At 33.0% G+C, this 18,802-nt stretch overlaps 1 protein-coding gene across 2 annotated transcripts in view; it reads left to right on the top strand.

The window, feature by feature from the left end:
• The window catches only part of LOC117115150 (serine/arginine repetitive matrix protein 2-like), a 46,993-nt gene that overhangs the window by 7,092 nt on the left and 21,099 nt on the right, over positions 1–18,802 (top strand). The window contains exons 1-2 of one of the 2 annotated variants that reach the window (XM_033258837.1): positions 7,367–7,573; positions 11,260–13,490. In XM_033258837.1, coding sequence (XP_033114728.1) covers positions 7,533–7,573; positions 11,260–13,490 — 2,272 coding nt within the window. In that variant the 5' untranslated portion in view covers positions 7,367–7,532. Of the gene's footprint in view, positions 1–7,366; positions 7,574–11,259; positions 13,491–18,802 lie in introns of those variants that run through there. The other variant, XM_033258835.1, reaches the window with a different exon arrangement.

Here is an 18,802-nt window from a genome sequence, read left to right as displayed (position 1 = left end):
TGCCACGCCCACTGGCTTCCATTTTGGAAAAACAAAATAGGCCGTCTATTTTGTTTTTCTGGCGAAACCCCTGCATGGCATCAATGATGACTGTTTTGTTGTTCCAACAAACCCAGTATGGTCCAGTTATAATTAATGTCCAGCAAACACAAACTTCCACACAAAGCATGGAATATTCACATGCTGGTACAGTGACGTGGTGTTTCCAAACAGCTGGTCCAACTAGATGTCAAAGTGTTTATCAGCATAAACATAGCACATGATACTAGTCAAACTCATTAACAGTATTCACTATTGAGTATTATCACTATATGTACATACTCAATCACAAAAAAAACAAAAAAAATTAAAAAATTTTCCTTCCGACGCTGGTTTTTCATGTTCTACGGGAAAAAAAAAAAAAAAAAAAAAACCTCCCTCCCTACCATGAAATTTGATACCAAAAGGATGCTAACCAATTATTTTTTTTTACTTGGCCTTATTTTGAATTTCTTACGAGCGCAAGTTGGAGTTTTGGCTCCAGTCCAACAAAATTTAAGTCCAGGCCTAGCCTAGCCCAGCCTAGCATATCGGTAGTGTAAATACATAGGAATTTCACACAACTCCGATTTTACGTACGAATGATTTTTACAAACACCTTTGGGCCCGTCCCGTACGTAAATGAGGGGTTCTACTGTATTAAATAGCTGTGTTGCACTAAGTGACAGAAAAGCACCTTTGTATCTATTTGTTTTCACCTTATGAGTTGTTATCCTACTGCACCTAGTATAATGTGATATATGCTTATATAATGGATTATAGTATATCTACTATTTTTACTACCATTTACTAAAAAAAAAAAAAAAAAAAAAAAAGAGAGAGAAAAAAAAACATACTTTTCATTACAAAAATCTAAGACTAAGAGATGCGGGCAGAGATGATGACTAACTAATATTACAAACATGAATTACTTCTGAAATGAGTCTTTGATTCTTGAACTTTCATGGGTTGTCCTTGGTGCCCACACCGAATACTGTGTATCTAATCTACTCAGATACGACTAGAATCCCAGCTTACTGTTAATGTAGATCTGCTCACCAAGTATATTTTGCTCATATTAATAATTTGCAAAATATCATCAATCTAAAGAAAATCCAGATTTGCTCAAGCTTTTAAATACAAACATCAATGTTTGTCACACCTGTTAGCAATATATTTTGATACTTTATTGTATTAATTGTATAATTACTATAATTATAATTAGTTTCCATATTTATTGAGAAAGTGAAAATTATCAACAAGAAATTAAAAATAATATTTAGTATTCAGTACTCTATAATGTAGCTTTATTTCCTGTATTTCCATAAGCCAGTTTAATAATTTTTTCTTGCTGAGTGAAATTTAAGAACAAAATTATATGGATCACAGGATTTTGATATTAAAAATACCTAAGTAATCAAGGAATCTTAACATGATATTCAAAATTTGATTTCTCAAATGTAGGAAATATAATATAACAGTATACACACCAGATACAAACTCAGTTTGATGTACAGTATGCCTAGCGTGGACAATGACGTCATCAAAAACCAAAAAAATACTCAAAACAAACGGCCCCTTTCAGGGCTACCATAATGCAAAAAAGAGATTTATTTAATAGTTTCTGTCAGTTTATTTCATAACAATAAACAAACCATGCAAAGAATTTGTATCCAACAGGAACGTTGATTTGTGTCTGTTATGAACGCACTGTTATAATCTAAAACCACATGGACTGACCAAAATGAACAACTACTGTCGGTACACAAAATAACTTTTCTGGTTAGCTTTGCGTGAAAAACTTGTTTAATCAAAAATGATTTTGCAAATGACCAAAAATATTGCAAGCAGCTACACCTCATGGATACAGGCCTAGTGAGTTTCTACAGGCCTAATTTAAGCCCAAGCAGCCACCTCATGGATACAGGCCTAGTGAGTTTCTACACTACATGCAAATTTAAGCCGACGTCGATTCCCCTGACCTGTTTGCCCAGAAGGTATAGTTCAGACCTGGTAGTACTGGCGCTATCACAGGTATAAAAATGTTGGATACTTTTTTACATTGCTTTATTTTCATTTCACACCTTATGATATCCAGTGCTTTAATATTCCCAAAATGTGTTCAGATACGAATGATTCAAGAAAGGAAATTTGATGTTTATACAGTATTATAACAAAACGAACCACATATGATGTTACAACCCACACTCAATGCAACCGTTCTTGCATGTAAAATCTAAACATATGTAGTCCCCCGCACAGAGATCACATGACCAACATATGTCAAGTGGTATCTCAAGCTAGCGAATGATAATCTACTTTATGAAGCATGCTGCTACGTTAGTATAGGCTTTAGTACCAATAACAGCAGTGAATTTGAATGCTTGAAAAGTAGTGAAATATAGTCTGTTGATAGTATGAAAACACCGGAAATTGTAGTTATTGAATACTAGTTCGATTTCATATGACATTAGCTTTCGAGCACCCAGTGTTCTTGTTCAGGTGAAATAGTAAAGTAAGCCAATTTTCAGGTAAAAATTAGCGGTTAGTAAAGCCAATCAAGGGAGATTATCGCTTTTAATCTAATTCCTAAACGAGCAATGATTCCACGCATATGATGTGAAGAGTCCTGGGAAATGTGTCCACGGCATGGCAGGCATCTAATTCAATCTTACAGTTTTACATATCTCTGATATTAAACTCATTCAGGGATCTGATAAAAAAATTGACTGTGTGAAATATGCAGAAAACAAATGCTTAATTGGAGGCTTCATTTTATGCCCACCATTTAAGATTGTTGGGATTGAATTGTCACTTAGTTCCCTGTATGTTCTCATAATCAGCAGAGAAGACTGAACAAGATAGATTGTGTACTGTACCATAATTTACTGTGTTTATCAGATGCAGAAGGGATTAATGCTTCTGTTCTTTTTTATACAGACATTTAAAGAAGCGTCGATTTAAAGGACGATGAAGAGGCAGCTTTGAACTAAGTGTTTTAGTGCCCTTAATTCCAGCTGATATTTAACTCTCATAGTTCACATATTTTAAGTATTGTATACCTTTGGGACATAAGACCACTATATTGGCTGCAAGTGGTCCCCATAGAGGGAAAAACCATTTTTATACTACGGCCAAACCATATTCAGTAGACATCCCTATTAAGGGGACAATTTTTGGTTCTGAAGTTGCCTTATTATGATTCTAATTATATTTCATTTTTTACAAATATTTTATAATAATATCTCTAGCATGATTACAAGACAATGGTTCTGTAAAGATATAATTTACAAGGCTTATATTGAGTCAGCAAACCCTAACATTACCTCCGGTGATGAGTATGAAGTAGAGTAGGCCTACGAGAGGAATGTGAAGGAGGAAGCTAGCAATGGATACCAGGATAGCTCACTGCTGAGTACCAGCCTAGCCTCCTGATATGGATAACCGATTACCTGCTTAGAATTCCTTTCAGGCATCCCACTGAGCCTCAGCCAGTGCATACCCTTATTTCTTAACCGTGGTACTAAGCAGCATTAAAAATACAACAACTATCGAGCAGATTAATTTTAATCATTAAATTATTTTAATTTTTTGTTCAGGTTAATCATTAATAGATTTAAAGCTTTAAATCTAATTTTTACCTGACATTGCAACCTTTCTGCAGTGCATATTAGTTGTTTTGTTCTATTTGTCTATTTGTTCTGGATTGTTTAATTTGTGGAAAGGCTATTTGATAAAAATTAGATTAAATCTAATGTTTATTTTAACATTAGATGGTGACCTTGTTGTAGACTTTAAACTTTACTTTCATTCCTGATGATGACATAATTAATGTCGAAATATTGAATCCCAACACGATGGCGTGTATTTCAATACTTGGAGTATGTATTATACTTTCTTATCTGAGATTAATCAGTGGACCTTTCGGTTAAACTTTACCTGTATTGTACTGGTAAAGCACTAGTGTTCACATCCAGTTTATTGTGGGGAGGGTAGGGGAGGGAGGTTCAATCATGATCTCTATTTTTCTAATGTTGTGTGTACAGTAGGAATTAGTTAAGTAGTGTTTTTTATTCGGATTTCTGTTTTGAGTGCTTCTCAATTTGGCCATCATCAGGTCCTTTTTTACTGGCTTACTGTAAATAACAAGATAACTTAGGTGGCTAAAGCATTTAAAGTTTAACTGCCAAAAAGGAAATCTTTAGCTATAAAAACCATTAAAATTAAAAAATATGGAATTAAATCTGTCTTTTTTCTCATGTTTCTGTTTCATTGATCCTCAACAGTTTTAATTAATAATAATTAGCAGAGCAAGGTCATTTGTTGTTGTAACTGCTAATTAGTAATTTACTATGCACACTTCCTAAGTATTGATGAACCATTAGCAATGCTGATATTTTGATAAGGAAATAAGTTTTTAGTAGAAGATTGCATATTATTTTTAGTTAACAATAGAACTTGTATATACAGGTGATATTGATATTCTGTAGTCAATGTAATTTCATATTTTTATTTATTATCGTCCAGTTTAATGGTAATCTCGTACATTTTTTCTAGATCTGTTTTTAACATTGATTTCAATAAATTTTTTAGATTATTATACTGGTATTTGCTGAAACATGTTTCCATATTTATCAGTATATTTTAAAAGTTTTATATCTGTGTTTTTCTTAATTCTCTTCTTCCGTTTCCTAGTATCCTTTCCCTGCTATCACTTTTCTGCTGTCCTTCCCCAGATCCCTTTCCCAGTATTCCTTCCTAAACAAAACAACTGGAGATATAATCATATGGAGGCGCGGCCAACCCCCCCCCCCCCCCCCCGCAAAAAAAAAAACAAAAACCAAAAACAAAAACAAACAAACAAACATGTTAAAAATGCTTTTTTATTTCTATGTTGGCCTATTAATCTACAGAGGAATTAACTGTATAAATAAGCATTCTTTCCGAATTTTACAGTAAGAGGAAATAAATTACGTTATTAAAACACCATTATTTACCCATCACATGTGAAAAGCTTTCATTTCCGGAGTTTTTGCAGGCTAAGAATCACCTGGCTTGGATTATTTTTTATTAATTACTGTATTTATTATTAGTCTATGTCCATACTGAAAAAATACATGTTTTGAATGTGCATGAAGGATTAATGAGATGATCTATGCAATTTATGTTTGAGGAGGGTTTACGGTATCTGTTAGTGTATTAAGCAGTAATTTCAGTAAATGATCAATCTGTTGAACCTGAGATGAAAATATGGCTTTTATAAAGCTTGCATAAGTCTAGGACAATTTGCCACAGCATAAGTTTACCAACATAATTAAAATATTTTTTTTTCTGTTTTGATTTAATTCTGTTTATTTGAATGGAAAATATTATTTAATTGATTTAAAAAAAGAACACTTTTTAATTAGTCATGTTGATATTTTAATTGTCATTGCAAACAGAAAATTGTTTCCGGCTGATTCATAAACTTCATTAAAATTTTTTTTAAAAATTATTAATGATATATTTTTTTTTTGTTTACTATAGCTACATAAAGTGATGAGATAGAACCAAAACCGTTATGCCTGCCTAAAACGACCTCTCAGGCTAAAATAAAAGTTTCATGCAGTCTTTGGATGTAAAACATCCAAATTACTTTTTTGTAATGTTGTTAGTAAAGTATACACACTCTTTGACAGACATTTCTACCAAAGTGATAAATTTAATTGAAAACCATAGAATTTTGCACTTAATTTTTAATATAATTACAGTACTATTTTAACAGTGGGCAATCACATTTGAAACTAAAAACATGGCTTTCAGAATGCAAAATTTCTAATTTTTAATTGATAGCCAAATTACCACAGTTTAGTATTGTTTAAGTGGGTAAAAGTTTGGCTAAGCCCCTTCCACCTCCCCAGTATTTAAATTCATAAATATATTTCATTAACCGTTTTTTGTGTTTCTGAAATACTAGTAGTAGTTCAACAATAAAATGTTTTTCCTCATGAGAGAAAATAATACAGAGAATAAATACAGATAACATACAGATATTAGTCGTTGAAACTGAATCCTACTTGTTTAACACATCGTGTTGTATACGCATGGTCGATAGGAAGGGGAAAGGAAGAATGGATTTTATGTTTTGATTGCCTCAAGTGCAAAATCCTACAGTGTCATCTATCTATTCATTGGTATTGATCCGAACACCAAAGGTATTGTTGAGAATACTTGGCATGCCAAATAGCTGGCCAGCCACGTCAAACCTTCCATCTGTGACTAGGCCAGGTATTGTTTAGGACAACCCTATTGTGACTGCTGTCTGTTGATTGCTACCATAAGGGTTAAAACACTGTCATTAATTTAGCGCGTTAATCAGTGTAAACCTTATGTATACTCAAGGACAACTCGTCACCGATTCTGTGGGAACGAAATCTTTTAAATCTTGATTGTGACGCTTACTTACAGTAACTTGATTGTTTATGATAATGCACCAAATATTCTACATGGATGTACACATCAGAATGGTGTGACCTACCAGCATTTTATTTTGTAACGTTAAAACCTTACGCAACATCAGTGATGATAAATTCAAAATTATCAAAATTGAGCAAATATGAAATTGCTCATACAGTACGGTACTGATTCTGTTTTTAATGTCGTGCTATGATTCTTTCTTCACCATCACAAGTTTTAATTTTTTAAATTTTTATTTAAATTTATTGGCTTACAATTAAAAAAATGAAAGAGTCTAACTACTTGTCCAATAAATATTATATTACAATTAATATATAATCAGATAGACAATAATTGTCTTACTTTCATTTATTATCGCCGTAAATTACACATTAACTTCACTCTGAAACCAAAGTTATAGGTCTACAGTACAATACAACTGACACATTAGTGAAGGCGAGCAGTTGCAATTGCATTAACAGATACTGAAACAGATCCTACAGATAAATAATTAATATAATTTTCAAATTTTCTTTTTAAAACATTTTTATTTGATGTATTCTTTGAACTTGTAAAATTATGTATAAGTATTTAAGGATACTGAATAAATCTTTTCACAAAGTATATTTAATTAGGATTAAAAAGTTAATCCCCAAATAATCAATTATTATGTAACTTTTATCTAGTAAATAATTAAAGATATAAAGGGGAAAACAGTTGAGAGCCAAGAAAGTGTAGATGATAATATAAGAATATACAAGATGTTTATATCAAATAAACAAATTATTATTAGTCATTTGAAACAAGCGCCACCAATGTTGGAAGGGATGAGTAGTTTGTGTGCGTGTGTAATAGACAGGAAATGGGCAATGTATTCAACTGTCATAGTACAGAGAGGAAGGAAACAGTGAGTGAGCTGTTTGAGGGTCTTATAAGCTGGCCACGAACTTGTCACATGCCATCGAAGACGTAGACTGCCTAGCTAGACATTGTATGAATCTATGCTAAATTAACCATTAGTAGAGAGAGAATTTTGCGCATTTTTTCCCGATTATTCCACGGTTAGGCCATCCATAGCCATGGGGTACTCAAAATTTTCAGCCATATTTAAGAAGACTAGGTATGTTTTTTTTTGTGTGTGATTATTGTTATGATTTGTTTTTAGTTATTAATTTTTTCACTGTATTTTCTATATTGCAGCACAAGTCACAATAGGGATTATAAAATACAGTTTCTTCTGTTTCAAACAGGTTTTGTACCAGTAATTAATTTAATTCATTATGGAAATAATTTCTGTAAATATTTTGACAGTTCTCAACTTTATCCTCTATTATATCTGAAGGTACGGAATAGATACTGTATACAAATATATTTAGTAATGTATTGTTATGAAATACTGGTTTCCAAACAATCCATTGACTGAAACAGGTTCAATGAAATAGGCCATGTCGATATAGTCAGCACAAAAGGGTCAGAATTATTATTATTGAAATTTATTTTTATAATCTCATTGATTTATTTAAATTCTTTGTATTGTGTGGGTTTTTTTTTAGTTACCTAGATGTAGTTATATACTATTCTATAGACTAGGCCAAATTAAAATAATATACTAGAATCACCTCTTCTTACTTTTTGACCCACCTAAATTTTTTTGTGTGTGTTTTCCAAAAGTCTTTGAAAATTGTCTGAGAATTATATAGTTACAAAGTAAAATCATTTTCAAAAATTTTAAAAAAGTGAATTCACCAAATTAGTATACTATAAGTAATAAATGAAACAAATTAATTGTAATACATTGTAAATAGAAAGATTAAAATCACCCACCCAGGAATCACTACATGATACAGGCTGGTGTACTGCAGAGTATCCACTTATCATGGTTTGATGTTTCTAGACTTACATAATTACCTCCCATCTTTGTCAAGCTCTCTGACAGGTGATTTTTTCAGTAGTCTAAAAATACTTGCCATAGATATTTTCCTTCCCCCTGATTTTTTTTAATTGTTGTAATGCTAAACAATTTTTTTTGTTATTGGCTTACAAGTTGGTAAATCCCATTTTGAGTAGGAGTTAAATATTTTTGTCTTTATTACAAATCTCCAATTGTATGGAGAAAATAGAATAAATGAATATTGAATCAAAAACTATAAACATATTTGTGATTCAAATTTAACAAAATTTATATGTTACTAATAAAATGTTTTTATATAAGGCAACTTACCCTACTGTAAGATTATTATATTGTGGTTTCAGATATTTCCCAAATGTTGTGCGTGGGGGGAATGTTAAATTAGCACATGTCTGAATACCATACAGTACTGTAGAATAGGATATGATGCAATACTCTACAGTAACTAAACCATATTGTGATGTCAGTGTGTCTTCAAAGTTATTTCTCAATAGAATGGAATTATAATGTTAGAGCAAAGAAAAGGAAAAATTAGAGCTAATGACTTGTTCATAAGTTGTGGTTAAAGTTCTATCATTTTGCATGCTTTTAAAACTTTCATAATGATGAAGATTCGAAAGTTGAAGAGTTAAGTTCACATTCCTAAATGTTTATGGATGGAAAATGATACTTCACATACTGTATTCATGTAAACTGTAATGTAATCTAGTGTTTTGGTTTCTTTTTAAAGCTTGAAAAGAAAGTTTAAAAATTAGATAAATTTAGTTATTTACACAGTAAACTTTTTTAAACATAAAACCAAAAAACAGCCAAAACAGTATTTTAAATCAGAGCTATTTTATAATATACCATAGTAATTTCTACCTAGTAGGGAGAATAAAATAAATTTAGGTTTTTAGATATTTGAATATTTTGTTGCTGGAAGGAAATAATGTCTATGATCTGAACCACATTAAGACACATGTTTGTAGAACTACAGTATATGTTGCACAGTATTCGTGACCGTAATTGCATATTTCCTTCAAGTCCAGTGGGGGTCTGTTCATGCTGTGTGCTGTCATAATTTATTTGACAGATCATAATTAGGGAAACCTCCATATTAATTATATTTCTGTTTACCTTATAACTGTGACTTAGTCTCTACTTTGAATGGAATGTTAAAGGTAGACTCCTCTGCATTGATGATCTGTGTACAGTAAATGATAGTTCCTGTTTTAGTATGTAATTTTTAGGCAAATCTGATTTGCTTTTAATGAAGAAATATTTTAGAAGTTAATGTATCAACAGTTGCTAATTTTTCAATGGATCTGGAACAGCCGTTATTCGGCGTACCGTATGAATATTTATCATTTAATAACTTGACCAATTGATTTTCATAAAGAGTCTTGTAAACAGGAAATTCTGCTTATATGTTGAAGAGTCTTCAGATATTTATTTAGCCAATCATGTCTCATCTTTTTAAATTCCTGTTAGAATTCTCTCATGATAAATTTGTGTATCTCAGAAATTATTAGGTTCTGAATCTGAATAAAGTCAGTTTTGAAAAGATGTAATAAATTTAACAAAATGTCAAAAACATTGATAAAATTTAAAAATATCTTCTCCAGCTCAAAAGCTGGCTAACTTGATACATTTGTTTTTGAATCATAAAAATGCTAAATAACAATACAACAAACAATTTTATCATAATAAAATGCTTAAAAGTAATTTCCTACAAAGCATGATTTTTTTGCAAATTCTAATATAATTTAATGCTCCATTTGTATATCGCATGTTGAAATAAACTGTCTTTATGCACTTTATATACCCTGGGTCACTGGAGCCAACGCTGAAAATTTTGAGTGTAGTATGAACCCCTCAATTACGTACGGCATGGAATCTGAGCCGTTCGTAATTGTGGGTATTTGTAAAATCGGGGTTGACCCAAATTCCTACAGTATATACTACTTACACTGGCATACTGTAAACTAGGCCTAGGCTAGGCCGACAGGCCTACGAAGCTAAGCCTGAGGGGGCCTACGCCTACTGTAGGCAGTTTCTAAGCATTCTGATCCCACTCTAGGCCCCACACAAATTTGTTTTTAATCAAACATTTTTACCTTCTTAAATACCTAGAATGTGAATTTTCCACAGATACCGTACTAGTTTATTATATATATATTGATCATTTAATAAAACAATCGAGCACTATTTTGACTTTTAAAGCTGAAAATGATGCTTAAAAGAGAAGTAAAATTTGTCGCATGCACATGTATGAAGCCATAATAAACACCAAATTTGAAGAGGCCCATTAGAGGGCCTCCATCACTTGAGGATTACATTGCACTGTATAGTATATGCTAATAACAGTTACAATTCGAGCCAATTTTTTTTTATCACTTCACTTTTTATGACATCATCAATTTGATTTTACGTTCGTAAAAATCAGGAATTCGTTAAATTGCGGTTCGTAATTGAGGGTTTCTACTGTATACAAATATTGAATGCTCATGAAGGAAATGGTAAAATCTATTGCCCCGAGGCCAAGGGAAGTTAGTAAGTAGGCTACAGTCTCACCAGTGGGGGAGGGGGGGCTATACTGTAGATTTCACTGTTTCCCAAAGCTAGAATAGTCAATATTTGTTTTATACCAAATGCCTGGAATCTACAGTATGTATGTGGTATATAATGGTGGTTTTGGCTGTATTATGAAAAAATAATGTAGAGTAAAATTCTTTGTAAACTTACAGTAACATGATTTTAAATCTGGAAAAACCTTTCAACATTAATTATGATAATTATATTGAATGTTGTTTTTTTTTTTAATTATGTTATATTATTAAATCTTTTTTATAAATTTCTTCTTACTATTATAACATGTTTGATATTGATATTGTTTGTTTCATTTCTTTTTCTAGGTACATTGAAAGTCGTAATCAGGATCAGCTTAAGCGTGGTAAGCTGCAGTGCGATGGCGTTAATCGTGATCCTGTTGTAGTGCCCCAACCTCCCAGTAAAGGAAGTACGGGAAAAAGTGGGAACACGGGTAATGAGAGACTAACTCGCCGATCATACTCAATGACCTCGAAAATCACGCGGCAACCTAGCTTTGGCAAGTCTGGTCTGCCAATCCCAAAAGCTCGTAATGCTAATGCTAACGAAAAAGACACTGTATCGCCCGTTGAAAATGGACTTGCAGAGGAGAACAAAGATTCTTCTCTTTTAAGGCCCAGGAATCGTAACTCTATCCCTGTTATGTCACCTAAGGACATATCATCTAAAAGTGAATCTGTACATGATCGCTTAGCTACTCGCTCCAATAGTGCTTCTAGGAGAAGCTGCAGTGCTTGCAATATGGACTTTAAAACTAGCGGAAATACTTTGCCAAATAGTATAGATAATGATAGTAAAAAAAGCATAAAGTCGCCAACTTCTGGTAATATGTCACGTCTTGCGGCACAGAAATCTGGCTCGCCAAGCCTCTCGCATGAGAAAAGGCTTGTCAATGGACACGTTGATGCATCTGTCCGACCGAAGGTTAAGAAAAGCCCAACTGTGTCACCATACCTCTCAAAGCCTTCCTTGCCACCAAAGCCACGGCGGAAAACTATGGAAAGTAGCCCTTCAGGTTCCAGAGAGGAAAAATCTAGACAGAAGCCATCTGAAGGCAATCTAACGAGTGAAACAAACCTAAGGACATATAATGGGGATTTGAGAGAATCTTCAGCAGGTCGAGGCAATGGAAAAAGCCCAGCCTCAAATAGAAGACACACATTAGGTTGTAAGCCTGCTGTAAGTGCTAAACCGCTGGTGAGTCCATGTGATCGTAGATTAGAAAGGCCATCAAGTCTTTACCAAAGAAGAGGGACAGAATCAAATGAAACAATTGGAGAGAAAAGGAAAGTAACTCCTGAGAGGTCTAGACATCGACTACCAACTTCATTATCTTCCAAAAGCCCTGGTAGAATAGACACTAATTCCAGTCCTACAAAACCATTATCAGTCCGGCCCAAATCATCCTTCTCACCAGGGTCAAATTTACGGAGCTCGGGAAGGTTTACTGATGCATCCCAAGATCGTACACATAGTGCTCCATCTAGTCATGTTCGCTTCAGAAGCGCTGGACGCACAGGTGTGGACAAACGTGACCCAAGTCACTCGCCAAAGTTACGCCGCAAGGATGTTAAACGAAGCCAGAGTTTGGGTCCTGCTGATCGCAAAGGAAAGCGCAGTAGCATACCAGGATTTGTAGCCCGGTGTAGGCAAGCCTGGGAGGATAATGTTTTAAAACCCTTGTCGAAAGAGAAAGGGGCCGAGGATGTTAAGCAACCGGTAGTTAGTCCAGATAACTTGCGTCGAATGGGTGCCGGTCGAAGGTCTTTAGTTGAAATGAGAAAAGCAATGCTCTTCAGTAGCGATACAGAAAGAGAATCGCGTTCCAAAACAGGTATAAAACACAGAGACGTGAAATCAGTTGTCAGTAATGGTGAATCTAAAGTTTCTGAGGGCAAAGTAAAAAGTCAAGTAAAGAAGGAAAATATTCGCGAGTCAAGAATTGCCCGTCCAGATTTCATTTCAAAAAGGGGCAACGAGTCCAGTGATGATGCATCTGAAAATCGACCTGTGGAGATTGCATCAAGCAGTAACTCTCAAATTGAAAATTCCAATTCCAAATCTGAACTTCAGTCAGAGGTGATGAACTGTGAAACAGAACCACAAAATAAGCCTGTTGTCTTACAGGAGAACTATCTGAATCAGAACGTACCTGTTCAAGAGAGGAAAGTCAGCTTGATCGATGACAAAATAGCTGTAAGGGAAAAAGAAAACATTGTGATTGTTTCTGAAGGGAATAATAACGATTCAAAGAAGAATCAGCTGCAGAAACCAAATGAAACCATCAATAGTAGTAATGAGCAGTTGGACAATAAGGATAAAGACGGCTTGATAATCAAGTCAAATGTCGTTGACCCAAAAAGGCAGGAGGGCCCAGCAATTGTTGAAATGCAACAGGAAGCTTCCCCTGTCGACAAGGGTGAGCAAGTTAAGGATGGACATTATTTCTTGCGTGTTGTCAATGGTCAGCAGTCTCGTATTGAGGATTTATGTCAAAGAGCTGAGAAAAACTTGGAAAAAGAATTAACAGATGAAGGTAAGATAAAATCTTTGTTCTGATTAATAGTATTTCGATGATTGAAATGATAATTTGTCTTTAATAAGTCACAAGGAATTGTGAATAATGTATGATATTATCGATCCTTTCCTCATCCATCAGTATCAATAACGTCATCTACATTGTCATACAAAATGCTAAGTATCGTACTGTATATACATTAGCCTGCTTAGACAGTGTAAACAGATTACAAATTTCTTTTATTATCATGCAAATAGATAAATTTGTATAGTATACAGCAAATAGAGATTGGATTGCATTGCGTAGGAAATTATGTTTACTAGATACCTAGAATACAGATGTCTGGATAACAAGGAAAGCTACAAATACTGTATTACAAAAATAAAAGTTTGGCCAAACCCCAAACATAAAATATGTGGGTGGGATTATACCATTTAGGATTTAGGGATGGGCTTATAAACGAGGTGGACTTATTTGTACAGGAACTATGGTTTATGGTTTGAGGTTTTAAATCAAAAGGTTGGGTAGTACTGTAGGCCTAATAAATTTGTCTGATGTTGACCACTTCATTCTGTTCATAAGTATTTAGTCCATAATGTACAGTATCTCTCCACCAAAGAGTTTAGGTACCATGGGGTATGTTTTGAGTCAATTGCACCAATTATTATTTGCAACATCATCGAACACTTGCTCGTGGAGCTGAAACTAACTGGGGGTGGGGGGTGGGGTCAGGAGTAAATTAATAAACACCTTTGCATTATGCGATAACAACTGACATTATTGTTCTGTAAAGCAGGTCCAAAGGCTAAGGGTGGACTTCATAAAGCGATAAAAATATATATCGAGCCATCCTGTAGTGTACACATTCATAATGCCCATTTAATGCGAGCATTTGCAGTACAGTAAGTGATAAAAATATTAAACCATACTAATCAACACATAGCAGCCACATTAGTTCACTTGACTTTACTAGTACCCTGTGATATACTTTTCTTAATTTGTTACTGCTGCTTCAATTAATTAAATGTAATTTAAATGGTAGGCCTATTGTACAGCCTAGTGGTGTAAAGTGATTTTCTGCAAGTAATGTCTAAACAATATAGAAGCTACCAGCTAAGAGCATTAATGTTTTCTATTAAAAGTAGGGCTGTCGTTTGCAAGTCCGTAGACAAAAAGTACTGTAGGTGTTTTTTTATCTTCTTTACCAGTCAAGAACATGTCTCGTATTCTCCTCCCTACAGTTTATTCTTAAAAGGTTGGTTATTTTTAATGGATGCTGTACTCATCAATTTCCCATCTAACAAGTTTGGTTAGAATGTGTTTACTACAGTACACTCGCTTATTTTATGATCCATGTGAACTGAACTTAACTTTATTGGAAAACTTTTGTATCAGTGGCACATACCATCTTGTGGTGCATCCAAATAACAAGAAAACATTTCACAAAATACAAAGAAAATATACAAAAAATAAATTTAAAATGATTGAAAAGTAAACATTATTGAGTACAATAGAAAGAGTCTCCCATGAGCAAGATGGGCTGCCCAACTCGACAAAGCGGTGTCTAGCCAAATGGAGCAGTTTAACTTCCAATGAATTTCTCAAGCATTGCACTTAAGACATTCATTTGTTGGCCTTAAATTTGTAACACACCTAAAAAAGGTCTTTGTCATTAGTGGATGTAGAGTGGAGGAGAAAATTATACTACAATGTACAGTATATTACATAAAGTGGGTAGGATCAAATCCAGAAGTAACTGACTTATGTAACAAATGTAACAAGATTATATACTATAACAACATTTGTGAAGATGTTATGTCAATATGAGGTCAAAAAGACTGAATTTGCTAAGATCAGTTAATTGCAAAGTTGGTAGATATTTTAACTCATTTGTTCCATACTCCATTAGACTTCTAAATAATGTAATTATGTGATTTTATTCTTTTTTTATGATGTTTTAATCTGATGTTCCTAAATGAAATTGTTAATAGTGTTTTTATTGTGCTTTTAATTTTTAATATTCAGTATTCTCTCTTTATTGTGTAATTTTTAATGTTTATCTACATGTACTCTATACACTCGAAATATTTTCCGCAAGAACCTAATAAAGTGAACAATGAATGAATAAATGAACCATAACTACCAGAAAAAAAAAGTGACCAACAAAATATTGTTCTTCTTTTCCTTCTCCTTTCTTTTCCTTTTCCCTTTCTTCCTCTTTTTTCCTCCCCACCTTATTTACTCTTTTTCTTTTAAGCAATTAAAATGACAGAAATTTAGGTGTGTTATAGAAAATAAAAAAAATATTAAAAAAACAATAAATCCATGATAGAGTAGGCCTATACTGTACCAGGAGCTTTCATATTTTTGGTTGCTCCGTTGGATGGTTTTAGTTTTATTTAGGGAGAACTTCATCTTCTCTCCACCTTTTCTTTAAGAATGATATATTTTGTCTGTAATAAATAACTAAAGGTACTGTAAGAAAATATATTTGGGCAGATACTGGTATTTCATAATTTATGTTCTTTCTTGGGTGGTTTCCTCATTTATTGATTTATTTTTACTATTTTACATCTTTCTATGATCATTTTTTAGTAGTTTTATTGTTTTCCAATTTTATTTTTTTAATTGTTTCCTACTGTATGCTGGTTGTACAGTACTTTTCAAGAAATGTATATTTTTTTATTCATCGTCATTGTCTAAAATATTTATATCAAAATTTTGTACCACCTGTCAACAGAATGGATTGATCCTATAAGATGAGTCATTTCTTTGGCCTGTCTTCAGTTGACCACAACTAGACCAGAACCATTAGAATATTTACTACTGTCCTACTATAATTTAAAACCTTCAACACTGTATATCATTATGCCATGTATGGGAGACCTATACTGTATGTTGCCATATTGTGAAAGTGTTCTTATCGTTATAAATAAGTGTTCTTATCATTATAAATATTTAAGATGATTTGATTACCATTTATTATAATGAAGATTTCATTAATTTATGAATGATGAATAATGAAAAATTAATGAGACCAATGTGCAGGATAAAAGTTCGGTATTCGTGATCATTTTATTTTAACAACTTATGGAAAGGTATATGATGTAACTCTCCATTGTTGTTAGAGGTGGTAATTTTGTTCTCATTTATTTTTTTTAATTATTAAAGTTAATAAATTATTCCAATGTGCAATGGAATTGATTTTTTTTTCATGACAGATAATGCATCTTTCGCTTTATTGTCATTTGGAATTTGATATCACTAAATAATACAAAAATATGTTTCTTGGTTCTTTTCCTTAAAAGATCTTCTTTGCAAATATAGAGAATCGTCATGTTAATGATTAAAAGAAAGGATGTCTGATAGGCCTATAATAGCAAGACAAGTTTAAGTTTTGTAGTTGGAAAGTTCTTTCTACAGCATGTCAATTTTATAGAGAAAAAATAATTGTACTTTTATATTGCTATAAAATGTAAATTAGAGTCACTGTATGATGAGTCATAAAATATCCAAGATTGCAAGATATTTTGTTCATGTTTCTACATGAAGTTATAAATTAATTACAAATTAGACCTTGCTTTCATTCAAATGAATAAATATCTAAAAAAAAATCTGAATATAGTGTTCTACTATTATTTTAGTACACCTTGAGGAATTCATGAATCTTTCAGTTTCATCCATTTGAACCCCGAGAGCATAAATAGGATTAGAAAAAGATCTACAGTATTTGAAGCCTGTTTTTTATTTTTAGATTTTGGTTACAACTGCCAAATCTGAGTTTTTTGGGTTTATTTTTTTTGTGAAAAGTATCTAAAGTTGTTAAACAATGGAGAAGATGGCGAAATGCCTGATAATACTAGCTTTTAATAGTACATTATCACAATCATGCTGACAGGCAGTTGAAACCAGCTTTATCAAGCCTGCTTTTTCGTCAGGTCATCTCATGCCCGATGAACCTTGATAGATACTAATAGCGAAAGCTACAAGTGTATTATTTAATAATACACTTGTATTATTAAATAATACACTTGTATTATTTAATAAATATTTAAAATCTGAGTCTGCTATTATCAAAAAAATATTTTTTTTTTTACTAATTTGTACTTTATTTAATTCTTTTGACACCCCTGAATTCATCACTGGTAGGCCTACTTTAAATTGTATCACTTTTTGGTTTATGTCTACTTCCTCAGTTGGATAATAGTCGCAAATGTTTATTGTACAAAATAATATTTTGTTTTTTATATTGTTTGTACACAATTACAATGTGAATGTTTAAAGGGATAGTCTTCAGCATGTGCAGCTGTGGAGCTGGATCTGTTTTTAATTCAGCCGTGATCTGTTCTGCTTCCTTAAGTCCAATTAAACCATTGACGTAATTATAGTAAAATCTGTCAACGCAACATGTTTAAGTTGGAGAATAAAAACCATGGTTATAATTAATTTGCTGAAATTGATTGCCTCCCAGCAGAGCTAACCCATTGTGTGATTTTTCTAGTACTGGCGGTTTTATTGAAGTAATGAGGTCATCGACGATATTGTTGTCGGGTTCGAATGGTGCATGCATCCAGTGCTCAAAAGTGCGTCACTGTAGAATCACGATTTAAAATTATTCTGCATCGCCCAATCACTGGCATACACAGACATGATACTGTAAAGGATTAGCAATACCACAGTGTTTTAAGAAGGCCATCATTAGAATTTATTTTATAATATGAAAATCGAATTATAATTTAATTACTATTCAAGTACTCGTAAATTACTTGACATTGACACTAATTATTATTATCTTCAAACACTTCATCATCATTTGAGGAGATTTGCATCCTCGTTGCATCATGTAGGATGATTTGTCTCTTGGATGTTATTGTATCATCTTACGATTTTCAATTATATAGGCCTTTCCAATAATTACTTCCGTGGGTGTAGGGTGTCCTCCCACATAGACTGTGTTCATACAGTACAGACACAAATTATCGTTTTGTATCTGCGCGTAAGCTCTCGTAATCTGCTTGTAGGTACGTTTTGAACGTAGCTACGAACCACTACGAAGGTCATTGTTATTTTAATTAGCTTTGCAATGATCGTAGGCTGGATCGTCGGGCTGATAAACAATGCGTAAACAATATTGAAATATAGTTTACCAGCTTTCAACACGTGAGCAATGTTGCAATTTACTATAAACGATGTTAGAACTTTATTGTTTTGTTATATCCTACCTTATTATTAGTTCGATCATGTTTTAAAACTGTGTTTAGTTCGCTAGTTCGCTAGCTAGGTAACCTAGTGGGCATTCAGTATGTTCGAATTTCGATGTCATTTAGGCC

This window comes from Anneissia japonica, unplaced genomic scaffold (assembly GCF_011630105.1).
Source record: "Anneissia japonica isolate Jap-2015-1 unplaced genomic scaffold, ASM1163010v1 scaffold6997_len847652_cov182, whole genome shotgun sequence".
Taxonomy (NCBI): Eukaryota; Metazoa; Echinodermata; class Crinoidea; order Comatulida; family Comatulidae; genus Anneissia; species Anneissia japonica.
This window is presented reverse-complemented; position numbering and strand designations above follow the sequence as displayed.